General features: G+C 40.8%; 1 protein-coding gene across 3 annotated transcripts in view; it reads left to right on the top strand.

The window, feature by feature from the left end:
- The window catches only part of MTM1 (myotubularin 1), a 141,785-nt gene that overhangs the window by 85,655 nt on the left and 35,675 nt on the right, over window positions 1–20,455 (top strand). For all 3 annotated transcript variants that reach the window (XM_056539463.1, XM_056539464.1, XM_056539465.1), the window contains 2 exons: window positions 2,831–2,941; window positions 7,725–7,826. In XM_056539463.1, the coding sequence (XP_056395438.1) occupies window positions 2,831–2,941; window positions 7,725–7,826 (213 nt within the window). The remainder of the gene's footprint in view (window positions 1–2,830; window positions 2,942–7,724; window positions 7,827–20,455) is intronic.

Here is a 20,455-nt window from a genome sequence, read left to right as displayed (position 1 = left end):
GTCTTCAAAATAGGGGGATTTTAAACATACTAATTTTGGTTAAAAAGTTTGCTTTTTTTTTTTTTTTTTTTTTATAGCAACAGTAATAGAAAAGTATATTATCATGGGGATCATTTTAATTGTATTGACCCAAAGAACACAATTCATTTTTACTGTAAATTGTACGGCGTGAAAACAAAACCTTCCAAAATTAGCAAAATTGCGGTTTTCTTTTTAATTTCACAAATAGTATTTTTGGTTGTGCCATACATTTAATGGTAAAGTAAGTGAGTGGCATTACAACGGACAACTGGTCACGCAAAAAACAAGCCCTCATACTAGTCTGTGGATGAAAATATAAAAAAGTTATGATTTTTTGAAGGCGAGGAGGAAAAAACAAAAACGTAAAAATTAAATTGTCTGCGTCCTTAACCCCTTAAGGACTCAGCCCATTTTGGCCTTAAGGACTCAGACAATTAAATTTTTACGTTTTCATTTTTTACTCCTCGCCTTCTAAAAATCATAACTCTTTTATATTTTCATCCACAGACTAGTATGAGGGCTTGTTTTTTGCGCGACCAGTTGTCCTTTGTAATGACATAACTCATATCATAAAATGTATGGCACAACCAAAAAACACTATATTTTTGTGGGGAAATTAAAACGAAAAACGCAATTTTGCTAATTTTGGAAGGTTTCGTTTTCACGCCGTACAATTTATGGTAAAAATGACGTGTGTTCTTTATTCTGAGGGTCAATACGATTAAAATGATACCCATTATTACATACTTTTATATTATTGTTGCGCTTAAAAAAAATCACAAACTTTTTAACCAAATTAGTACGTTTATAATCCCTTTATTTTGATGACCTATAACTTTTTTATTTTTCCGTATAAGCGGCGGTATGGGGGCTCATTTTTTGCGCCATGATCTGTACTTTTTTTTGATACCACATTTGCATATAAAAAACTTTTAATACATTTTTTATAATTTTTTTTTTATAAAATGTATTAAAAAAGTAGGAATTTTGGACTTTTTTTTTTTTTTTTTTTTCGTTCACGCCGTTAACCGTACGGGATCATTAACATTTTATTTTAATAGTTCGGACATTTACGCACGCGGCGATACCAAATATGTCTATAAAAAAAATGTTTTACGCTTTTTGGGGGTAAAATAGGAAAAAACGGACGTTTTACTTTTTTATTGGGGGAGGGGATTTTTCACTTTTTTTTTTACTTTTACATCTTTTTTTCATTTTTTTTTTACACTTGAATAGTCCCCATAGGGGACTATTCATAGCAATACCATGATTGCTAATACTGATCTGTTCTATGTATAGGACATAGAACAGATCAGTGTTATCGGCTATCTTCTGCTCTGGTCTGCTCGATCACAGACCAGAGCAGGAGACGCCGGGAGCCGCACGGAGGAAGGAGAGGGGACCTCCGTGCGGCGTTATGAATGATCGGATCCCCGCAGCAGCGCTGCGGGCGATCCGATCATTCATTCAAATCGCGCACTGCCGCAGATGCCGGGATCTGTATTGATCCCGGCACCTGAGGGGTTAATGGCGGACGCCTGCGAGATCGCGGGCGTCGGCCATTGCCGGCGGGTCCCTGGCTGCGATCAGCAGCCGGGATCAGCCGCGCATGACACGGGCATCGCTCCGATGCCCGCGGTTATGCACAGGACGTAAATGTACGTCCTAGTGCGTTAAGTACCACCTCACCAGGACGTACATTTAAGTCCTGCGCCCTTAAGGGGTTAAGGCCCAAATGGGCTGCGTCCTTAAGGCCCAAATGGGCTGCGTCCTTAAGGGGTTAAGCATACTAATTTTTGTACAAAAAGTTATAGGGGGAGATTTATCAAAACCTGTCCAGAGGAAAAGTTGCTGAGTTGCCCATAGCAACCAATCAGATCACGTCTTTCATTTTTCAGAGGCCTTTTCAAAAATGAAAGAAGCAATCTGATTGGTTGCTATGGGCAACTCAACAACTTTCCTCTAGACAGGTTATGATAAATCTCCCCCATCATTTTTTTAAAGTACGGTAATAAAATAAAACCAAACCTATATAAGTTGGGTATCATTGTAATAGTATCAACCTACAAAATAAAGATAATGGCCCTGATTTAATGGCCTCTTAACAGTGGAGTGTACATTTTTTCTTTTGTGGCTTTTAATTCCCTACAATTGTGTATTTCCACAGTATTTTTACTAATGTTTTCCTATGTTTTGTAATGTGATGTATTTTGTAATGACAACTGGTGGCGCATAAAACAAGCCCTCGTATGGGTCTATAGGTGGAAAATGTAGTTATGGCTATTAGAAGGTGAGGAGGTAAAAAAAAAACCCCCCCCCCCCCCCCCCTTTTTTTTTTTTTCTGGATCTAAAGGGAAGTTGCTCCCTCCTCTTGCTCCCTCCCACGTTGCTGTGCTGCACCATAGAGCAACGCCAGAGAGCGTGCGGACTATACTATATCAGGCCAGGCATCTAATATGCGCAGGAGGAATTAAGTTAATGTCTCCCCATTTCACATCCAATCCACTCAATTTTATGTTCAGTCAATGAACATGAATTTGGTGGGGGGTGGCTATATCAATTAGGGGATTTGATTTGAAATGGAGGCGATTTCACCATTTGTTTTTTATATCGCAATCTCATATCAAAATAGCAATAATTAAGTCCATAATCGCAATCACACTATGCCCCCCAGTGAGTGTGGAGACGTTCTCGGTGATCGCCACCATACACAATTTCCTCCATGTCTTTCTTCAGTGAAAATGTGAAATGCCTGTGTTTGTAAGCAGAATGTCTAGTAATAATTTTGTGATATGTTTTTATCATTTAGGAGCAGATAATTGTGTTTGAAGTTCCTCTTGGTGTTATTGCAAGGATTGAGAAGATGGGCGGTGCATCAAGTAGAGGAGAAAATTCATATGGTCTTGATATAACCTGCAAAGTAAGTATGACAGCTGTACTGAATGCTTGGGGTCTGACTATTTGGGGACCCTCACTGATCCTAAGAACGGGGAACTAATTTACCCCAGGATGAATGGAATGCCCTGTGCTTATGTGTGCAGCACTCCATTTATTCTCTATGGGGCAGCGAAAAAAATTTAGTTCAGCAGAGCAGACAGCTGGCTCTCTACTCTAGCAGTGGCACAATTGCTGCTATGATACTCTACACAGATATTCAGAACATCTGTGCAGAGTTTTCTGGCCATCACTCGGATGTTTATAGTCTTAAAGTGGTTGAAGAACAACTGTGGTGAAACAGTCTTCATTTGCCCTTTTCACTCAGCTTCCTATGTTCCCCTATTGTGCCGATATCAGTGTCATGGTACTCCGGTGCTGGTCTTCTTCCTGCTTCCTAGGGATGGTGAGTCATACTGCGCTCAGCGTATCTCCGGCCACAGCGATGTCCCATCTCGGCAGGTGATAGGCTGAGCGCATGTAAGAAGCCTGGGCCCCACCTTCTCCCTGCTGCCTGGGCTCCTTACATGACAGTACGCTCAGCCTATCACCGACCGAGGTAGGACATCGCTGTGGCCGGCGATATGCTGAGCGCAAGTATGACTCACCATCCCTAGGAAACAGGAAGAAGACCAGCACCAGAGGACTGGGACGCCTATATCGGTGCAATGGGGGAATGTAGGAAGGTGAGTTAGTGTTTTTTTTTTTTTTTTTAAGCCCTGGCACAGGGAAAATGAAAAATGTTTTACCACAGTTTTCCTTTAATGCTTAAATGCTGTCACTTGGAATGATTTCATGTTATAATAACCATTACTATAAGTATTTTTTTAATTTATTGTAATGAAGACAAGTTTTTTTTGATAGAAAATCTATAAAGTTATGGCCTTTAGGGGTCCCCCCGATAGCGATGAACGCTGTCCTGTCCCAGCTACACTTACTGTTTGTCTCTGCCACCGCCCGTGCTGAGACCAAATACAGGAAGTGTTGGTGGGACTAGCTGGACTCTGTGCTCTTGGGCTGTTAATTATCTTGCTCCGAGCGAGCATCGGGAGCGTGTCATAGAGCCGGCTTCAGTGGGCATTACAGAGCCAGCAGCCAACAATGACTGTGCTAGTGGATCTATCCTGAGACAAGCAACACAATGATGAGGAAGGGTGGAAGTTCTACATAGATGTCAGGGCAAACCCGTTTGCCCAAAGAAATGCCCCTTCTTTTTATAAGAATGGCAGGGACAGTGAGCTGCAAAAAAGGGCAACAGAGAAGTGGGGTACTCCGGTGGAAAACTTTTTTTTATTTTATTTTTTTAAATCAACTGGTGCCAGAAAGTTAAACAGATTTGTAAATTACTTCTATTAAAAAATCTTAATCCTTCAGTACTTATTAGCTGCTGAATATTACAGAGGAATTTTTTTTCTTTTTGGAACACAGAGCTCTCTGCTGAATCACGAGCACAGTGCTCTCTGCTGACATCTCTCTCCATTTTAAGAACTGTCTAGAGTAGGAGAAAATCCCCATAGCAAACATATGCTGCTCTGGACAGTTCCTAAAATGAACAGAGATGTCAGCAGAGAGCACTGTGCTTGTGATGTCAGCAGAGAGCTCTGTGTTCCGAAAAGAAAATAATTTCCTCGTAAGTATTCAGCAGCTAATAAGTACTGGAAGGATTAATATTTTTTAATAGAAGTAATTTACAAATCTGTTTTAACTTTCTGGCACCAGTTGATTTAAAAAAAAAAAAAAAAATTCCACCGGAGTACCCCTTTAAATGTGACACAAACCACATGAACATGCTTGTTAGGTGTTGGTGAGTTTTGCTGATCATATATTTTTTTTTTTTATGTGAGAACATGACAGGTATTATTTATAATACAAAAAAAAAAATTAAAGTGGGGGGGGGGGGGGGGGGAAGTACCTCTAAAATGTGTCTTCTCTCTGTAAGGGTAGTTGTCAGCTGCTGTATTCTCAACAGGAAGTTGTATAGTTCTTTTCAGTCTGACCACAGTGCTCTCTGCTGACACCCTTTTTCCGTGTCAGGAACTGTCCAGAGGAGGAAAGGTTTGCTATGGGGATTTGCTCCCACTCTGGACAGTTCCTGACACTGACAGGCATACAGCAGCTGATAAGTACTGGATGGATTAAGATTTTTAAATAGAAGTTATTTACAAATCTGTTTACATTTTTTTGCACCAGTTGATTTAAAAAAAAAAATAGTTTTCCACCGGAGTACCCCTTTAACCCCTTAAGGACGCAGGACGTAAATGTACGTCCTGGTGAGGTGGTACTTAACGCACCAGGACGTACATTTAGGTCCTAAGCATAACCGCGGGCATCGGAGCGATGCCCGTGTCATGCACGGCTGATCCCGGCTGCTGATCGCAGCCAGGGACCCGTCGGCAATGGCCGACGCCCGCGATCTCGCGGGCGTCCGCCATTAACCCCTCAGGTGCCGGGATCAATACAGATCCCGGCATCTGCGGCAGTTCGCGATTTAAATGAACGACCGGATCGCCCGCAGCGCTGCTGCGGGGATCCGATCATTCAGAACGCCGCACGGAGGTCCCCTCTCCTTCCTCCGTGTGGCTCCCGGCGTCTCCTGCTCTGGTCTGTGATCGAGCAGACCAGAGCAGGAGATCGCCGATAACACTGATCTGTTCTATGTCCTATACATAGAACAGATCAGTATTAGCAATCATGGTATTGCTATGAATAGTCCCCTATGGCGACTATTCAAGTGTAAAAAAAAATGTTAAAAAATGTAAAAGTAAAAAAAAAGTGAAAAATCCCCTCCCCCAATAAAAAAGTAAAACGTCCGTTTTTTCCTATTTTACCCCCAAAAAGCGTAAAAAACATTTTTTATAGACATATTTGGTATCGCCGCGTGCGTAAGTGTCCGAACTATTAAAATAAAATGTTAATGATCCCGTACGGTGAACGGCGTGAACGAAAAAAAATAAAAAAAGTCCAAAATTCCTACTTTTTTAATACATTTTATTAAAAAAAAAATTATAAAAAATGTGGTATCAAAAAAAAGTACAGATCATGGCGCAAAAAATGAGCCCCCATACCGCCGCTTATACGGAAAAATAAAAAAGTTAGAGGTCATCAAAATAAAGGGATTATAAACGTACTAATTTGGTTAAAAAGTTTGTGATTTTTTTTTTAAGCGCAACAATAATATAAAAGTAAATAATAATGGGTATCATTTTAATCGTATTGACCCTCAGAATAAAGAACACATGTCATTTTTACCATAAATTGTACGGCGTGAAAACAAAACCTTCCAAAATTAGCAAAATTGCGTTTTTCGTTTTAATTTCCCCACAAAAATAGTGTTTTTTGGTTGCGCCATACATTTTATGATATAATGAGTGATGTCATTACAAAGGACAACTGGTCGCGCAAAAAACAAGCCCTAATACTAGTGTGTGGATGAAAATATAAAAGAGTTATGATTTTTAGAAGGCGAGGAGGGAAAAATGAAAACGTAAAAATTAAATTGTCTGAGTCCTTAAGGCCAAAATGGGCTGAGTCCTTAAGGGGTTAAAGGTATTAAAATTAGCAACTGAACATTGCCAAACTGAAAACCTTCTGGGAATAAGTTTGATGGACAGATGAAACTAGATTTCTTTGATAATGCATACCAATGTTGTCTATAGCCTGTACCTATAGTGAAGGATCTATAATGCTGGGAGGCTGCTTTGCTGCCCTTGGAGGCCTTATAGGAACAATAGAAGAGAATTATTGGGGTATTTTAGAGGAAAATGTCCCCTCGGTTTTTTGTGTTTTGATGTTAAAAGAAATCTCTGGTAATTCTCATTGTAATCTCTGGTAATTCTTTAGGTGGTCTTTTCTGAGCCCTGTTGACCATTGAAAATTAGCTGAATATTGTGAGATTGCTGCTTGGTTAGGAGGGATAATGCTGGTCGGTATCCGTTGTGTTTAGACTCATTGGCCCTTATTTACTAAGAGTGGAGTGCAGGTTTCTTTGTGGGTTTTAATTCCCTACAATTTATTTTCCACGGTATTTACTAAGGTTTCCCTACATTTTCCACTTTCCCTACACTCTGCTTTTTTTGTACACATTCTCTGATCTGTAGGCTTTTCCTCAGCTGAAATCCAACACATTTTATGTGGAAACCTTAGTAAATATGTTGGATTTTTGTGAAAATGTTGGGAACACGCCCCTTTTCGGAGACCACGCCCCATTTTCCTGGCAGCCACGTCCCTTTTTCGGAGTTAGTCAGGGTTTTTTCAATTCTGGCGCACTGCGACAGAATGTCGGGTTTGCAATAGTAAATGAGGGCCATTGTCATCTTTGTTTTGGTAAACGCATGTAGGAACAAATATCTACATTTGGTGACAAGAAAGGGGGAAATGTTCTTTGGAACACAGAGTATTGTGTGGACCTCAGATGTGCATTGAAGGGGCGTGGCTGTGGAGTCACGAGGGGTGTGGCCTTCCCCGCAGCGTAAAACAGCGTTTGGAACATTTACTTCCAAATGCTGGCCAGTGGAGTCCCCCTTTAACTAATAATGCAGAAGTTGGGGTAGAGACGGCAGAGGACTGTCTTTATCAATCTGGTATCCTTCTGAAATCTGCTCACAGGCTGGTTCCTGTATAAAAGATTTTATGTGTTTTGATCACCATGTGTTTCTTATATATAGTTATATATATAATTATTTTTTTTTTATCACAAGCCTTTTACATATGCTACAATTCATGAGCATGAGATGAATACAATGATTCATTTATATCCATTTCCAATTTAGGACATGAGAAACTTGCGCTTTGCTCTAAAACAGGAAACACACAGCAGAAAACAGATATTTGAAGATCTGACAAGACATGCCTTTCCTCTTTCACATGGTTTGGTAAGCAGCTTTGTATCTTATAATTTAAAGTTCTAGTAATATTCACCACACTGATCCATCCAGCTTACTCTCACTATTTTGATTGTGCAAAATACTTGGGTTTGACCGCATAGGTTGCCAAGGTTGTTGCTTAATACATTAACAAGATGCTCAAACAGCAGTGATGTTGCACTTTATATGTCCCATCATTATAGACTACAGCTTTAGTATTTTACTGTATGGACAGTGTAAGCTCTCATGCACACAACTTTGTGTGTAGAGTAGAGGCATTACAAAGTTACAAAGTAGATTTTCAATATTTACCGCCAATACTAAACTGGATAAGCTAATCCCCACTGAGGAGAATCTGGGGAATTAGGAAGCTTTGGCAAAGACATGGCAAATGAAGCTTGATGTGGATAAATGTAATAAATTATGTAATAAATAATTGAACACTGGGTAAAACTGCTACCGAAAAGGACTTGGGGATACTGGTGGACAGTAAACTCAACTTTAGTGATCAGTGCCAGGCAGCTGCTGCCAAGGCTAATAGTCATGGGATGTATCAAGAGAGGCATAGAGGCTTGTGACAGGGACATAGTGACTGAACTGGAGAGGGTGCAGAGGAGGGCGGCAAATATAATTATATAGGTATATGGGAGGATTACAGGACCAAGACAGGTTATCAAGCTTGGGGTTATTTAGTTTTGAGAAAAGACTTCTTAGGTGCAGTGCAACCATGACATGTGGGAAAGAAGGTTTTACCATTATTACAGACAGGATTCTTTACGGTTAGTGCAGTGAGACTATAGAACTCTCTGCCACAGAATGTTGTGATGTCGGTCTCAGTAAAAATATATTACAAGTTATAGATGCTAGGTTCATGGAGATAGAACTTTGATTCAGGAATTTATTCTGCCATATTTGGAGTCCAGAATACATTCCTACGACACCCCCGGTATTTGTCAATCAGCATCTACTTAATACAGTTTTTTGTTTTTTTTTCCTTCTCAATTTTTTTATTTTTATTTTTGGAAGGGAGGGGGGTGTGTTTGTCTTCTACAGATCAATACAGTATGGTTATAGTGTATGTATAGAGAAAGTATAGAACTCACCACACCATTTCTTTCTTGAACATCTCAGCGGGGATCGGCTTCATGCAGGCCTGCATGCGGATGTCGGGGATCTCACAGCTGGAGAGATCACCGGCGTCTGCATGCAAACCTGTATGGATGCCGTTCCCTGATGTTCACAAGCGAATTAAGATTTAGCAAGAAAAAAGAAACTGGTGAGTGCTATCCTTCCTCTATACATATATCATTGGATGCAGCATCTTCTTGTGCGTTATATAGGACTGAGCCCCCCCCCCCAACCTATATTCCGATCCCTGCTCTGACCAGGACATTTGCACACCTGCTAAGATAATCGCATAGAGTCTATATAACACAGCGCCAGACGTAATTCACTATATCTGCTACCCATGCAGTATGGTTATAGGCTGAACATGATGGACTCCTGTCCTTTTTTTTTTTTTCTTTTTTTTTTTTTCTCTTCATGAACTGTGTACAATGGATATAAAAAGTCTACACCACCTTTTTAATATGATAGTTTCTTCAGTGATGTTAAAGAATTTTAAAACTTTTTCAACCTTTTTAATGTGACCTATAATGTGAACAATTCAGTTGCAAAACAAACTGAAATCTTTGAGGGGGAAGGCAAAAAAATGTATAACTCCAATATAATGTGGTTGCACAAGTGTGCACACTCTCTCTTATTACTGAGGATAGTTGCTTAGAATTAACTGATCACATTCAAACTCATGTAAAATAATAATAATTACACACCTGTCATTGTTTGAAGAGACTGAATAACCACAAATAAAAATTCAACTGTTTTAGTAGGATTTGCTTAGTTATCTCTCTCAGGACAAAAGTCATGGTCCATGGAGAGCTTCTAAAGCAGAAGGATCTCCTTGTTGAAAATATGAGTCAAGAGAAGGATAAAAAAAGAATGTCAAAAGCAGCAGATATACCATGGAACACAATGAAGACGGTCATCAACAAGTGGAGAAAATATGGCACAACAGACCAAGAACTGGATGTCCCTCCAAAATTGATGAAAAGACTAGAAGAAAAGTGGTCAGGGGGCTTCAAAGGAACCTTCTGCAACATTAAAGGAACTACAGGAATTTCTGACAAGTACTGGCTGTGTGCTACATGTGACAAAGCAATTTGTCACATATAGCAATGAAGCCTTTTCTTACAAAAAACATCCAGGCCCCACTGACATTTTCAAAAACAAACATCAAGCCCCTAAAGCATGTGGAAAAATGTGTTCTGGTCTGATGAAACAAAAGTTTTTGGCCATAATTCCAAAAGGTATGTTAGGCTCAAAAACCCACAGTGAAGTATGGTAGTGGCAGAATCATGCTTCAGGTTGTTTTTCTTCAGCTGGAATCGGGGCCTTAGTCGAGGGGAGGGAATTATAAACAGTTCCAAATACTAGCAAAATTTTGGCAAAAAACCTTTAGATGTCCCTTAGAAAGCTGAAGATGAAGTTCACTTTTCAATGTGACAGTGACCCAAAGCACACAAGAGCCTGTCTTCACCAGAAGATTAACTTTTTCCTTTCCAACACCCAAGCCAGAACCCAGAACTTAATCCAATTGAACATTGGTGGGGTGATCCGAAGAGGGCTGTGCACAGGTGATGTCCTGGCAATCTGACAGGTTTGGAGCCTTTTTCAAGGGAAAGTGAGCGAATATTGAAATTGCCACATCAATATATGTCAGGCTTATATACTACCCAAAAAGACTGCTGTATTAAAATCAAGGTGCTTCGGCAAAGTATTAGTTGAAGAAAGTGCACACGTATGCAACCAGGTCATAGTGTAAGTTTTTTTTCCACCTCTCAGATTTCAGTTTGTTTGTAATTGAATTGTTCAAGTTATGGGCCACACTAAAGGTGGGAAAAGTTCTGACAGGTTTTATCTTTGTCTTATCCTTTAACATCACAAGAACTTGGCATTTTAAAAGGGAGTGTAGCCCATATATATATATATATATATATATATATATATATATATATATATATATATATATATATATATATATACATATACTGTAACTATGTATGGATCTGTAGTGAGGCACTCAGTATGGGGCCCTTGCTCTACCTCCGTGTTATTTTTTAAATTTTTTTTTTAAATACCTGCACACACACTTATTATAATCTATACTCTGTATAAAGAGAAATTGCGTTGTACTAGGGAAGAATACGCTATCATACGTGCCCATATTTTTTGTAAAGGACTTAAACTTTATTAAGAAAAGCCTTAAAACAGCTAAGGTCATGTTCTGAATTTATTTCATCTTCAGGAATTTCATTGAAGTCAATTGGCTATAAATTCATGCAGATTTCTGTGTAGAAATCCTGTTGTTTAAACAAAGCCTAACTGTGGGGTCTGCAGTTAAACAGATGGAATTTATGGCATTCTTTAGGGTGCGTTCACATGATAGCAACCAGCAGCGTTTTTCCTGCTGCCAGTTACACTACCATTCATTTAAATAGGTGCATGGACAGTCCACAGTAGTGTCCTTAGCAGAAAATCTGCAGCAGACCGCGTTGAGATCAATGTAATCTGTTGCAGAGATTCCACTGCGGGTAACTTGACCATGTTAACCTACCCTTAGATGCTCAGACATTGGATGATTGTTGCATGATATGAACGAGCCTGTCAGGATTTGGGCCATGTTCACATAGTGTATTTTTGCCAGCATATAAACATTGCTTTTATTGCTCAAAAGTTCTGTTGAACTCTATAAAAAAAAATGTTTATGTACATACTTTCGTTTTGTGGCCCCAATTCTTAAAGGGGTACTCCGGCGCTTAGACATCTTATCCTCTATCCAAAGGATAGGGGATAAGATGCCTGATCGCGGGAGTCCCGCAGCTGGGGACCCATGTAATCTTGCACGCAGCACCCCAGTTAAAATCAGTCCCCGGAGCGTGTTCGTTCTGGGTCTGATAACCAGCAACCACGGGGCAGGCGGCGTGTGACGTCACACTCCGCCCCCGTGTGACGTCACACTCCGCCCCCGTGTGACGTCACACTCCGCCCCCGTGTGACGTCACACTCCGCCCCTCAATGCAAGCCTATGGGAGGGGGCGTGACAGCTGTAAGTAGTCCCCTGGGGTGCAGTCCTCTGCTAGCGCCCCCTTAGTGTGATTGACAGCCTGTGTCACTGCTCTGTTCCCTAAGCAGACTGAGCAGATTGATGATGCGGGCCATGCCTGGGCTGTCAATCATGCTGAGTGGGCGTGCTTACAGCCGAGAGGACCAGTAAAAATAAATTTAGGTGACCCATTCACTTTAAAGATTGTAAAGTTGGCTTTCTAGGGCTAGAAGCCCTAAATATCAGTCTACATATGGGTGTCTGGTTTGGCTAATATCACAGGGTTAGTGGTAGCTATGTATAGATAGAGAGCAAATTTAGTGTTTCTGGAGGTCAGATATGAGACTTCCTTTTGAGGCTATAAATAGAGATGAGCGAATTTACAGTAAATTCGATTCGTCACGAACTTCTCGGCTCGGCAGTTGATGACTTATCCTGCATAAATGAGTTCAGCTTTCCGGTGCTACGGTGGGCTGGAAAAGGTGGATACAGTCTTAGGAAAGAGTCTCCTAAGACTGTATCCACCTTTTCCAGCCCACCGGAGCACCTGAAAGCTGAACTAATTTATGCAGGATAAGTCATCAACTGCCGAGCCGAGAAGTTCGTGACGAATCGAATTTACTGTAAATTCGCTCATCTCTAGCTATAAACTCTATTTTAAATGCTGCTGAAGGCATTCAGGTTTCTGCCTCAGAACATAGCACTTTAGCGGTCAGATACAGACCAATTGTACTGCAGTCTGAAGTGTGACTTTCATTGTGCATCACCTGAGCTTTACAGCAGAGCGAAGGGAAGATCTAAATAAAGAGCATTGCACTGTTGAGGAAAGTAATGCATGCTTGAGCGGAGTAGGCTGTTATTGATGGGAAAAGCCACTCAAGGCTGTTCTAATCCTTAATCCTCCTGGGAGCGTTGTGCAGAGTGACAGCACTGTAATGTAGACTATACTGTGCCATGTACAAATACCTGTCATTAAAGGGCTATTCTGCTGTCAGGACATACAGGCTATTCTTTGTGTAGTGAAAGTTATACAATTTTCCAATATACGTTCTGGATCTATTCTTCAGTTCATAGGATGTCTGCTTGTGGTCATTGACTGGTTGTTTACTTCCAGTGGATAAGTCTTGTCTTGCTCTCCCGATGATCACTTAGTGCAGTGGTCTTCAACCTGCAGACCTCCAGGTGTTTCAAAACTACAACTCCCAGCATGCCCGGACAGCCGTTGGCTGTCCGGGCATGCTGGGAGTTGTAGTTTTGCAACATCTGGAGGTCCGCAGGTTGAAGACCACTGACTTAGTGCTTAGTATAGTTGTTTCTGGCTCTGCTACACATATATATGAATGACCTACAGTACAGTGACATGAACATATCTGGCCATACACATTACATAGCTGTCGACTGGAAAAAAAAGACTTTTCCTCCCAATTCTCCCCCACCCAATACACATACACTCTCAGCCAAGTGTGGAGAGGAAAGAGTCACTGCTTGACTTCACTAGTGGAGACTTATTTATCCAAGAAGAAAAGGATTGGTCATATATTCTTCCCTGACATCTCCCGTCAGGATACAAGATGATCAGTGGGTTCAGCTGACTTGCTGTGTATGGCCAACTTAAAGGGGTACTACCCTGGAAAACATTATTATTATCATTATTATTATTATTATTATTATTATTAATAAAATATATTATATATATATATATATATATATATATATATATATATATATATAAATTTTTTTTTTTTTTTTTTTTTATCAACTGGTGCCAGAAAGTTAAACAGATTGCAAATTACTACTATTAAAAAATCTTAATCCTTCCAGTACTTATCAGCTTCTGTATTCTCCACAGGAATTTATTTTCTTTTTGAATTTCCTTTCTGTCTGACCACAGTGCTCTCTGCTGACACCTCTGTCCATTTTAGGAACTGTCCAGCTTTGCTCCTTCTCTGGACAGTTCCTGATATGGACAGAGGTGTCAGCAGAGAGCACTGTGGTCAGACAGAAAAGAAATTCAGAAAGAAAAGAACTTCTTCTGTAGTATACAGCAGCTTAGAAGTACTGGATGGGTTAAGATTTTTGAATAGAAGTCATTTACAAATCTGTTTAACTTTCTGGCACCAGTTGATTTTAAAAATAAAAAAGTTTTCCAGTGGAGTGCCCCTTTAATGTTTAGGCTAGGTTCACATCTTTGTTTTTTTCCAATCATTTTCTCAATCATTGGAGCAGAGGAACAGAAAAAACCCAGAGGCGGATGATCAGCTGGATACCCAGTGGCCAGCATACCCCATGCCTTTATTAGGATGTCTTGTTTCTGGAATGATGTCACTATTTTTTGTCCCATATTTTGGACATAACCTGCTATCAAGGCACCCAATGGAAATGTTAAGTATTACTGATCCTGGATGGGGTGTGTCACTTGGGAACCTAGTGTCTGTTCTCTTTAGTGACTTGTGATCTATACCTGCAGGGATATAAATAGTTCAAGGTAGATCATTACCGCAGTCTCCAGTGTCACTATCCATTATTTACAGACAAAACCTCTTGAAAATAAAGTATATGAATAATGAACTCCTTGGCTCTTTGACCACATATTTATTATTCGTACTAGATAAATGCACAGATAAAATAGGGGGATTGATCAAAACCTGTGTAGAGGAAGAGGGGTGCCATTGCCCACAGCAAGCGATCTGATTGGTTGCTATGGGCAACTGCACCACTTTTTCTTTACACAGATTTTGATAAAGCTCCCTAATGTCACATAGGCTTAAGGAAACTATAAACTCAGGGCTGGAAAGTTTTTAAAAGTAAATGTAAAACAATATTAAATCGGGGAGAGGAAATGCACCTGTATTAGTGTAGAACAACCTTTCTACCCTTCACAGGTCTCCAATCTGTGGAACTCTAGTTGTTGCAAAACGACACCTCCTAATATGCCTTAAAGGGGTACTCCGGTGCGCCAACTTTCTGAACATTTTGTTCAGAACGCTCGGAGCTGGAAGCAGTGATCGTGATGTCGCGGTCACGCCCACTCGTGAAACCACGCCCCCTCCATTCATGTCTATGGGAGGAGGTGTGGCAGACGACACGCCCCCTCCCATAGATATGAGTGGAGGGGGCGTGTCCGTGACGTTACCACCACTGCCACAGGGACACAGCGTTTGTTTAGAATGCCGGGTGCTGCGGGAGATTGCAGGAGGCCCCAGCAGTGGGACCCCCGCGATCAGACATCTTATCCCCTATCCTTTGGATATGGGATAAGATGTCTGGCAGCGGAGTACCCCTTTTAACCTCTCCTGCATCCTTAGGCTATGTCATAAATGTGCAGATGGGAATACTCTAGTAAGCTTTACCAATCTGGGAGGACTATGTCAGATTGGCAGGTCCTCTTCAGCAAAAGTAGGGTGAAACCCACTCCCTATATATTTACTGTGAATAGTTGATTGGCAGGGGTACAATTTATCGGCACTCCTCATGCAAGTATTAAAGGGTTTATCCAGGAAAAAACTTTTTTTTTATATATCAACTGGCTCCAGAAAGTTAAACAGATTTGTTAATTACTTCTATTAAAAAAAATCTTAATCCTTTCAGTACTTAGGAGCTTCTGAAGTTAAGGTTGTTCTTTTCTGTCTAAGTGCTCTCTGATGACACCTGTCTTATGACACCTGTTTTGAAGCAAACCCCCATAGCAAACCTCTTCTAAACTGGGCGTTTCCCGAGACACATGTCATCAGAGAGCACTTAGACAGAAAAGAACAACCTTAACTTCAGAAGCTCATAAGTACTGAAAGGATTAAGATTTTTTAATAGAAGTAATTTACAAATCGGTTTAACTTTCTGGAGCCAGTTGATATATATATAAAAAAAAAAGTTTTTTCCTGGAATACCCCTTTAATGATCTATTGTCCTCTAAGTATAGGCCAGTGTTTCCCAACCAGGGTGCCTCCAGGTGTTGCAAAACTACAACTCCCAGCATGCCTGGACAGCCAAAGGCTGTCCAGGCATGCTGGAAGTTGTAGTTTTGCAACACCTGGAGGCACCCTGGTTGGGAAACACTGGGATAGGCTATCAATTTCCCAGATAGCCTCTTTAAATTCTATAAGCCTACTAAATAAAGTAGGGAAAAAAACACATACCCAGAGCATTCTGCAGTTATGTATATAAAGCTGTGTGCTTTTCAATAATTCTTAGAGATTTCTATAGCAAATAAAAGAAGAAATGTTAACAATGCCAAGAAATATCCTGCAAAATGTATCTAAGTGTAGGCGCTGAAGGCAGCGTGTAATGTGCGCTCCTCCTAAGCTGCTTGTGCATTCCTCACTGACCCTTCTGAGTTGTAGAGAATTGCTGAGATGTTCTAAATTATGTTAATTTTGGATTGTTCATTATCTGGATGAGCAGGGAGCATTACGTGGTGATGTTTGTGGTCTTTCCATTTCGTCTGCATCCAGTAAGGTGCACATTATTGTGAGTTATGTTTCCTTATTAAGCTTTGCATATGTAGCTAATGCCTTGGTAATTAACCCACATATGAAGATGTGCTGTCCCCAAAGATGGAGCTCATTTTGACTGACGGCATTTTAGTAGCTTGTGGTGCTGGACCTGAGTGCTATTGTAATGCCAAATGCATATTTGCTAATAGATGTGATCTAAAGAGGAATTCGCTTCCTCTGCTGCTGCTGACCTTGCAGTAATAAAATTCCTTTGTTAATCTAGGTTGATTTGCATACAAAGAAAATGCTGTTTTACTGCTCCATTCTGGTGTTGCAGCAATGATTTTTTTATTTTTTTTTTGGCTGAATGCTGCAACTTGCGCTCCGGCCAGACATGCTGGTTGTGAGCGCTCCCCTCCTCTCTCCTCTCCAGCCGGTGGGGCTGGGATTCGCATCGCGTGCCCGTGTGCGATTCCCAGTCTGTGTCTCACCTCCTTGCTCTCCTGCTTCTTCTGTCCTTCCTCAGCGCTGACGCGCGTGCCCCCGCCTCCTAGGGCGCACACACACCGGAGTGCTTAGATTTAAAGGGCCAGTGCGCTCATAATTATGTTTTGCACCTGCGCCTTTTTTTTTTTCTTATAAATACCTGCTCCTCCAACACACCCCTGCCGGATCTGTGTTGCCCTAGTGGCAAGAGAAAGCGTATTCTGTGTTACCTTGCCGTGTTCCAGGCCCTTTTATTCCGTGACCTGACCTTGCTCCTTGCCCGCCTGCCTTTAGACCTCCTGCTACTTTCCTTTCTACGCACCTGTGCCGCCAGCTCTGACCTCCTGCTGTCCAGACCACGTCTTGCCTAAACCCTCCTGTGCCTCGTGTCACCTCAGCTGTATGTGTGGTCGAGTTGTGCCAGGTGTAGCGACCTGGGTGCCGCCTGCGGCGGGCTCTGGTGAACACCAGCAGCAGCATAGACTCCGCTCCCTGGCACAGCCCACGTCATCTGCCGCACAGGTCCAGCAGATCCACTACCTCCTGCCTACTTCCATGAGGCTTTACACTGATAAAGTTGTGTATTAAGATAATCAGTAGCCACTGACATAGTGGGAGTTATACATAGAAATAATCATAACCTGGTCAGTGTCAGAATTCATCATGGATTCATAAAGGATGGTTAGAATCATTATCGTTAAACATTTCCCTTTTTTACGATACTTTTGCTGCTATGATGAAACATTTGAAAATGGCGGCATACATATGATGGTTCCGATGTTATTGTCCATCAGATACTCGCTGCGATTCTTCAGACCACTGATAGCTCTTCGGAGGTTTGATAAATTGCTACGTGTAAATGGACATTTAGACATTAGAGAGCACTGCTTGTGATTTATATGAAGCGTGATAGAAATGTGTGCCTGCCAGACATCTCAGGTGCTTCCTATCTCAGAGGATGTTTGTTTTTTTTTGTTTTGTTTTGTTTTTAAATAGTAAAAACTCAGACCTGGTCATTTTCCCGGACAGAACATTGTATGCACTGCACAGACAGTGGGTCCTGTCAAAATCAATTGGCTCCGCTAACAAAAATCTCTTGTCTGTAGCCAGCTTTGTTGCAGGGATTTCATCATTTGTTTATTATATCGCAGTTGCATGTTGCAGTATTTACCTCCTATAATCACATTTGCACATTTCCCCCAAATCATGCAGCCCCAGTGTCAACGGTCATCAAATGTATAATTTTAATATTTACTATGGATGGTCACTGTGCATGAAAATCCATCACTCCAAACCTGGTCTCGGCAAGGGGGTGGTGTTTTGGAGAGGTGTCTCTGTATATATTTATATGTTGGAGAGGTGTCTCTGTATATATTTATATGTTGTGTATGTATTGGCTCTTGGCAGGCTGATTGTAAGTAGTCCCTGTATAGCGTTTTTGTCTTCCTTACTGAATTTTTATCTATGGCCCAGTAAGAGGCTCACATAAAAATCAAGTTGCATAACCGCATTCCTCTCTCCTATTTATAACTTCAATGTCTCGGCTCCATTTTGCCAAGATGCTGCAGTCACTATATATCAGTTATGTGTCCAGCTAAATAAACATTTCTTCCTCCTCCAGCAGGTTTGTTCTGATGAACTGTGCTGAATTTTGATGTGTATAACCTTGTCCTGCATCTTCCCAGTTGACCAAGACAAATGGCTTTTCTGTTTCAGTTCAGCCTGCTCTTCCATTATACCCTGACTGCTATTTTCACAGTTCACTTTCTGAAAATGTTCATGCCTGTAGTTCTAAAGTAAGATTGTAAGCAAGTCATCTGGTCCCATCTATAATGGTTCTGTCCTTGGCACCATATGGATTAAGAGATTCTGTTTCTTTTGCTTTCTACAATGCTCAGAATTCATAGCTTTAATTATGTGTCAATAATATATACTACATGTCTTAAAGGGGTATCCCAGCCTAAGGATAGCATAATTCTAAGAAATACCATCACTTTATGATCTCACAGGGCTAGCCTCTATTGATCTGGTGAGCGAAAAATCCCAACTCCTTGTGGCAGTGTTTCTGCACAGCCAGGGATCTATCCATCTGCTTTTTGGGGAGCGGTAACAGAGCTACATTCATATTTAAAGGACTGTGCTGCATTTTTCAGCACAATGGGTGAACAAAAGACTTTTTCAGCCAATTGTTTTCAGGTCTCATGCTCTCAATACTCACTGTTATAGTGGTGTCCCATGTAGCAGAGAGGCTGCTTACTCCATGGCACTTCCCCCCCCCCACACACACACACACACACACACACACACACACACACACACCCCCACCCACCCCCAAATATCAGGACATTTTTGTGCCCCTTACACTGGTAATTGAAGATTTTCCTATCCTTGGTGAAGGAAAATATAGATTTTATTAAAGACAAGACACGAGTATTATGCTTTAAAAACTTCTATTTACTGATCAGAAGCAAAAGAAATATATTAATATATAAGAAAACACTTTAGAAAGCGTGGGCATGATGTAGCCAAACATGCTACCATGCTGCATGCACCAATGAGAACACAGTATTCCTTCTTCTTTCGAGCGAAGAGATGGTGTAGCTTAGGAAGTCAAACTTGGTAGTAGAACTCGAACTTGAAGAAAGAACCTTCTCAATAAAAGAACGTCCATGGCAGAGAGGAGGTCTCTAGAATACATCTTCTTCCATGGAGTAGCTTTGATAACAGAAGAACTTCAGTTGAAGAAGATAGATCTCTTCGGATATGACCCTCTTATGTGGCTGTGAAAATAAAATAATAAAGAAATCAAAGCGATGGGTTCTTTGGGAGGGATAATACTCGCGTCTTGTCTTTAATAAAATCTATATTTTCCTTCACCAAGGATTGGAAAATCTAAAATTTTATTGAAATACAAGACGCTCCTATTATGCTAGTTTAAAGCTAAATGGTAAAAAAAACATAAGTGTTAAATAATATAAGTATTAAATAAACATAAATATTCACAAAAGTACCATTGATACATGAGAATCAGGTCTAAAATAAAATGTTTTGAACGTTGAATCAGAAGACCAATTTGCCGCTTTAATGCTATCCGAAAGGGAAGCGTCTGATTGAAACAATTTCGTAGATACCGCACCTCTAGTGGAATGAGCTCCAAATGTGGAGGTATCAATGCCAGCCATAGTCATGGTTAATTTAATCCAACGGGCCAAAGTGCTGGAAGAGACAGGTTTGTGGGGTTTACAGAAAGAAATCAGGAGTTGAGAGGAAGAAGGAGAATGTAGAGACTCTGTTCTAGTCTCATAAGAGTGTAATCAACGAGCACCACATAGTTTGTGTTGTTGAGGAAAGGTAGGATTAAATACAGAATGTAAATTAGCTTAAGTACGGTGGTAGACAGTGAAAATGACTCCTTCGGGGGAGTATTGTCTTCTAGAGATGTCGAGGGCTCTTACATCAGATATCCGTTTGATGGATATAAGGGATAAGAGAACCGTGAGTTTAAATGAAAGTAATTTAAGTGGTAAAGAATCATTGTCCTCCCAAGAAAGGAAGAGATT

This window comes from Hyla sarda, chromosome 9 (genome assembly GCF_029499605.1).
Source record: "Hyla sarda isolate aHylSar1 chromosome 9, aHylSar1.hap1, whole genome shotgun sequence".
Lineage (NCBI taxonomy): Eukaryota > Metazoa > Chordata > Amphibia > Anura > Hylidae > Hyla > Hyla sarda.
The sequence above is the reverse complement of the archived record's forward strand: the minus strand, read 5'-3'. Positions and strand labels throughout refer to the sequence as shown.